Source organism: Triticum dicoccoides, chromosome 7A (genome assembly GCF_002162155.2).
Source record: "Triticum dicoccoides isolate Atlit2015 ecotype Zavitan chromosome 7A, WEW_v2.0, whole genome shotgun sequence".
Lineage (NCBI taxonomy): Eukaryota > Viridiplantae > Streptophyta > Magnoliopsida > Poales > Poaceae > Triticum > Triticum dicoccoides.
In genome coordinates this window covers 264,082,854-264,089,017 of record NC_041392.1, presented here as the reverse complement: position 1 = coordinate 264,089,017, position 6,164 = coordinate 264,082,854, and the positions used below count along the sequence as shown (strand labels likewise).

Sequence of the window (6,164 nt, the reverse complement as noted above, 5' to 3'; positions counted from 1 at the left end):
ATGCACACTTTTAAACCTTTTTCCAAATGCTTGATTAAGAGTTTTCAACTAAAAATATTTAGCATGTTTTGAATACATGTCAACATTTTTACACATTCAACATTTTTCAAACACTTGATTAACATTATTCAAACACTAGTTCAATGTTTTTTTTCAAATGCTTGATTCACATTTTTATATAGACGATCAAAAAAATTCAGCATTTTTTAATACATCATCAACATTATTTCTATACACATTTTCGACATTTCCTAAATGCTTATTTAACAATTCAAAATCTTGTTCAACATTTTTTCAAAGTCTTGATTAACAGTTTTATATACATGATTAAATACTTTTATCATTTTTCACCCGCAAAAAAATAATTTTCATTTTTAATACATTATCAACATTTTCTATGCACATTCAACATTTTTCAAATGCTTCATTAACATTTTTCAAATACTTGTTCAACATTTTCCGAATGCTTTTTTTTTCAAACACTTGTTCGTGATTTTCCAAATGCTTGTTTACCATTTTTCAAATATTTGTTCAAAATTTTCCGAATGCTTGATTTATATTTTTTTCAAATACTTGTTTAACATTTTTCTCATATTTGTTCAAAATTTTCTAAATGCTTGATTTATATTTTTCAAAATTTTCTGAATGCTTGATTAACATTTTTCAAATGCTTGATCAACATTTTTGAAATGTTTTTTGTAAAATATTGTTATATATATATAATATTTTATAGCATAGACAAGAAAATTTTATAGTATAAACAAAAATACAAAATTTAAGAAAAAACAGAAAACATACAAAAAAACAGAAAACAGGCGGTGGCCTCCCGCGCTCGTGGGCTAGCCCACCTCGCTCACCCCCTTCAGCGAGTCGGAAGTGAGATTCGTTGAATGCAAGATATAGGGGCACCTCTTCCATGTTGACTTAAGCAAGATATAGCGGTCACCAAACTTTTCGTCGGGTAATTCATTTCTTCTTACTAATATTTTGCCAGGATTTACACCATATGAACTCGAGCTCATGCAAACGAATGCAAGTACAGGCATGTACATGGACGGAACAAAAACAAATGTTCGATACAATAGAACAATACATGGTAATTCTTGAATTGCACTTATGGCAATAAATAGCAGAGCCCCGGCTGTATCGTAAGAACGGCATATTTGAATTTGATACAAGATACTTGAGCTCAGTGTTCTTAGGCGATATATAGCAGACTAGCAGAGCTCCCGCTTCTTCTTTCCTGAGGAGGTCATTCTAACCTTAGGCAATAAACCGAGTCGGCTATTGCAAGCATGAACATTGGCTGCAGGTTCTGAACGTCTGGATGCAGATGTAGACTGTGCCTACGTATATATACCCTTCCCTTCCAGAACGTTCTCACAGCCTCACTCTTTTCCCGACTCTTGGCCCGACCAGTTGTCCCCTTTCTTCTGTGGATCTCTCCTTAATCTCGCCTATGAACAGAAGAACAACAAGAATATAAAGTAACTTAACCAATGCATGAAGACTAACTGTGAATGAACAATTGATATGTTTGTGAGACCTTTTACGGCACATCAAAATAATGTAACCCGTCCATTTCCAGTGATTCAATGGACTAGATCCACCAATACTACTAGGAAAAATCAGTAGTCTATTTTGTTCAAGGGGTAAAATTGGAAGACTTACAAAATAGATACCAAAACTCTACATGTTTTGAGAAATCCGTGTGTTTTGTCTCCTGCCTGACGAGACTGCAGCGACCGGTTCGGCCGAATATTTTCCGGCGGACATGAGATGCAACACAGGCGATTGTACATATGGATCCATGCCGAAGGTCTTTTTGGCCGAGGAAATCACCATGTACAATACATTGATTGGCAGTACTAGTACGTATGTGAGCAGGCGATTGTTTTCCGGCGATCAAGCCGGCAGCCGCGGCCGACGCACGCACAAGCAGCGGCCGAACCTCCGAGAGGGATCTGCAGCAACGACGGTGCTGCTGACCAGGACGCCGTAGGGGCGGCTCCATGGCCTTCTGATTGATTTGATGCCCGATCACAGACTTAGAGCTCCCACATGAAGGTCGCGGCTCTGATCGATTGTTGGACATGCACCGTTGATGACCGGCGATGGCAACCACGAGGTCAGACGAGGATGGTCACCATGAGAGATTTTACAAATTACGGAATAATATTTTTTTGACAAAACTACCCCGCTAATTAACGGCTGAGATGATTCAATACTCCTCGGTTCCGGAGGTAGTATATGATGTACCGTAAAAAAACTCTATGTTTACTATGTTCATCCATCAATACTGAAACTTTAGTTGCATTAGAGAAAATACTGGAGTTTCAGCGTTCTCGAAGTAACCTCAGTTTGGGTGAGCTCAGCCATGCACACACACAAAAAAAAAAGCAGCTCTCAAACATTTTTGTATATATACATGCACATTCATTAACATTGCAAATGAAATCGTTATGCAGGTGAACTTCAAATGTACGCTACAATGTTGTGGAGATAAAAAAACTAGCTGACCTTAACAGCTGCCAATGCTTCTCTAACAATTTCCTCGAAGCGGGTTAGCTCAGCCATGCTCATCTCTTTAACATCTAGTTCCAGGGCCCTGAAATTAGACAGCAGTGTGTGTAATACCAAATATATAATCTTAGGCACAGCTCGATCAGTGTATGGATGTGTGATGGATGAGTAATTACATTTGAGCGAAGCTATTTAGTTCAGATACTGACTCTGGAACTGACTGCTCGTTCAGATCAAGCTGTCCAAAGAATTGAAAGAACCGGTTAGTAACTTGCTACAGAAACCAAGCATGAACAAATCCACTACAACAGTACAGGTATGAGGTTGGAATTAAATCTCCGATGCGTGCTTACCAACTTTACCAGCATTAATTCTCTACCGCAGCTGGTTATATACTTAATTAGCCAACAAAATGGACCTATCAAAGATTGAATTCAAACCCGAAAATTTGAACGCAAGCTGTTTACTTCGAGATTGCTTTCAATCGCTGATAAATGTCATCTCCATCATACACTTTTTATTTCTACAGTCGTGTTTCCTTTGTCAAGTGCTTAATTGAAGCTAGAAACAGGATCTAGGATTAAAACAGGAAGCCCATTCTCTTGAGACGATACTTGGCTTAAAAGAGAAACTTTTATGTGACGTCTTCCTTGTCAAATATCTGTATTGACTGCTTCTTTCTTTACACCTGGGTCTAGTTTCACTTTGGAAGATGATCATCTGCTACCAAGCAACAACTTAACTATTGGAGAATGATTGGGAGAGGCTGTTTTGGTCTGAAAATCATTCCTTAGAATTAGAATAGTATCATTTGGGCCCTAAACAAAACAGTGTTTTTACCACTAAGAGCATCTCTAGCTGATTCCTTATATCTTAACTCCTTATATGCCTCCGTATACTTAACTCCTTCAGAATTTGCTCCGCCAAAGGTTGCGGAACCTAGCTGAACCCCTATATTTAACTCTCTAAAAAAATTGACAAATTCTTCCAGCCTTTATCACATACATTTCAAAGAATTGCACAATAATTCATCAAGCATTCGAAAGATTCAAATTCAACGTACACAACAAATCGACCATATAAACATGCATATAGTTCATATCATCGAGAAATTCAAATTAAAACATGCACAAAGTTCATCCAAAAGGCACCACGTCGATCAAGTTTGATCCAAAATCACCACAACATTGCATGTCTTATGTCGTGGATTCAGCCCTACCAAAGGCATGTTTCGGCTGAACGTTCAAAGCACTTTCGTGCTCATCATCTCCAAAGAAAACATCAGCACCCCCACGGCCACCATCATCATCACCTCCATAGACACCACCATCACCCCCATGGCCACCACCATCACCCCCACGAGAGGCCTCCGATTGGGCTATGATCTTTAAACGAGTGAGTTCCCAATACTTCCTTGCCGTGGCATCCATCGCGTTAGGGTCCATGAACATGATAACCCTCTCTTCGGCCTTCTTATCTTTTGCAAGCCTTTCCTCCTTGAGTGCAATCCTACACTCCTCCTCCTTCACCTTCCTCTCTTCGGCCACCAACTTGGGCCTCCACTTCTCGTCCTCCAAGCACTTGAGCTCGTTCCACTTTGTCGTCCTTTCTTTGCGTTTGGCTGCCAATGCTTTCTTGCTCTCAATCATAGCATCAAGCTCCTCTTTGTAGGCGTCGATGCCTCCATGCTTCTTCCTCTCTTTTGCAATCTTGTTAATTACCGTCCTACCTCCTGAAAGGGTGTTCATCCTCCTCGTCATCAGCTTCGACGGATATGGTAATCCATGACCTCTTCGACATGGTCTCAGAGTTCCTCTGGATTCATTTCGCAACAGACGAGGCACCCGGTGACGCCTTGCGCGACTGCGGTTGTACCGCGTGCCAGTGGTGATGCCGGGTCGGGAGGGGGGCGTGGGCAGGTGGCCTCCGCCCCTACCTCTCCCTTGGCGCCGCTGGAGGGGGCGGCTTCTGCCACATCCCCTGTCTTCGGACCCAGGCTGACGTCGCTGGGCGCGCTGGGCCCCGAGACGATGGTGGCTGAAGGAGCTGCACCGGTTCGGGCGACGTCACCTGGCAGCGCCCCGGTGGCTTCAACTCTGTTGAGCCCTGTTGGGGGCAGGAGGCCCTACCCCGAACGGGGCCACGCGGGATGAGATCATCGCTTTCGGAGGGATTCCGGATCCTGTGCCCGAAGGTCGTTGGATGAGCTGCCGCCTCCAGGATCAGCCGGATGTTGATGATATGCAGCTAAGGTGCACCATGCGGGCGGCCAAGCTTCATGACATTGAAGTCACTGCTGGTATGTCAGTCAATACCTCCAATTCTATTTTTGCATTTTTCTAATGATGAGATTATACATAATGCAAATTAGTTGGGAGTTTCACTAGGTAGTAATGATAGTGAAATTTCTAAATCCGTTAATGATATCCTGGATCTTGAAGCGGAGCGTGCTCTAGAAATGATTCGAAACTTAGCGGTGGTCAAACCTATGAACGATTCGGATATAGATGCGTTGGGAGTTAGGGTACTTGATTGTTTTTGTGCGGATCTTGCACCCTCACTTCCTGAAACGGAGGAGGATGAGTGCCCTATTTCCCCAAGAGTTTCCATTCTTGCAGATGCTCCGGTGGTTAGGTCCAATGAGCTTGGTTGTGAGGACCGAGTAGAGGACCAAAACAAGCCTAAACGCAAGTGGAAACGTAAGATTTATCCGGCTTCGGTTGTGCGTAGAAGTGCTAGGGCCCGGACCACTAAAAAATTTCATGATGAAATATGAAAGGAACCTTTTGGAATAGCAGAGGTCTTAAGGACTTGGCTAAGAGAAGGTTTCTAGCGGATGCATCTTAGAGCACAAGTTGGATTTTATCGCCCTCTCCGAAACCGGAACGGACAATTTTACTCCCCGGTTTCTTAGTACATTATCGGGAGGTGTTGATTTTGATTGGCATTGCTTACCTCCAAGAGGAAGATCCGGTGGGATTTTACTTGGGGTTAAATGCGATACGTTGGAAGTCCGGAATGTGGTTATGGGTGATTTTGCGCTTAAGTTTCGGGTCAGATTGAAGGCCGATGGGTTTAATTGGGCTTTGGTGGCAGTATATGGCACCGCACAGCCTGAACTCAAACCAGACATTTTGGCGGATCTAGTCTGTATTTGCGGTAGCGAGAACCTCCCAATTCTGGTTGGGGCGATTTTAACATTATTCGACGTTGGGAGGAAAAAAACAATGATAAATTTGACGGCAGATGGTCGTTTATGTTCAATACAATCATTGAAAGCTTGGATCTTAGAGAGACAGAGCTTTCTGGTAGAAAATTCACTTGGGCCAACACGTTACAAATCCTGACGTTTGAGAAGCTGGATCGTGTCCTAGCTAGCGTCGAATGGGAGTAGAAGTTTCCCCTTGTGATGGTCCAAGCATTATCTCACGCGATCTCCGACCATACCCCATTGCTGGTTGACTCTGGAGAAGAAACGCATGTGGGCAACAAGAACACTTTTTCTTTCGAATTAGCGCGGTTTGAAAGAGAAGGGTTCCTGGATCTGATAGCACGAGAATGGGCTAAAGATTCAGGGGGGAGGTCGAATGTTGAAAGATGGCAGAATAAGATAAGGCACCTAAGACAGTTCTTACGTGGAT

The 6,164-nt window shown here is 42.6% G+C and overlaps 1 protein-coding gene across 1 annotated transcript in view; it reads right to left on the bottom strand.

Moving 5' to 3' along the window:
* Window positions 1-936: 936 nt before the first annotated feature.
* The window catches only part of LOC119332228 (MADS-box transcription factor 51-like), a 42,128-nt gene continuing 36,900 nt past the window's right edge, over window positions 937-6,164 (bottom strand). Inside the window, exons 3-5 of the mRNA XM_037605413.1 lie at window positions 2,700-2,761; window positions 2,521-2,608; window positions 937-1,457 (exon numbers count right to left, since the gene is read on the bottom strand). Of these exons, the coding sequence (XP_037461310.1) occupies window positions 1,389-1,457; window positions 2,521-2,608; window positions 2,700-2,761 (219 nt within the window). The 3' untranslated portion in view covers window positions 937-1,388. The remainder of the gene's footprint in view (window positions 1,458-2,520; window positions 2,609-2,699; window positions 2,762-6,164) is intronic.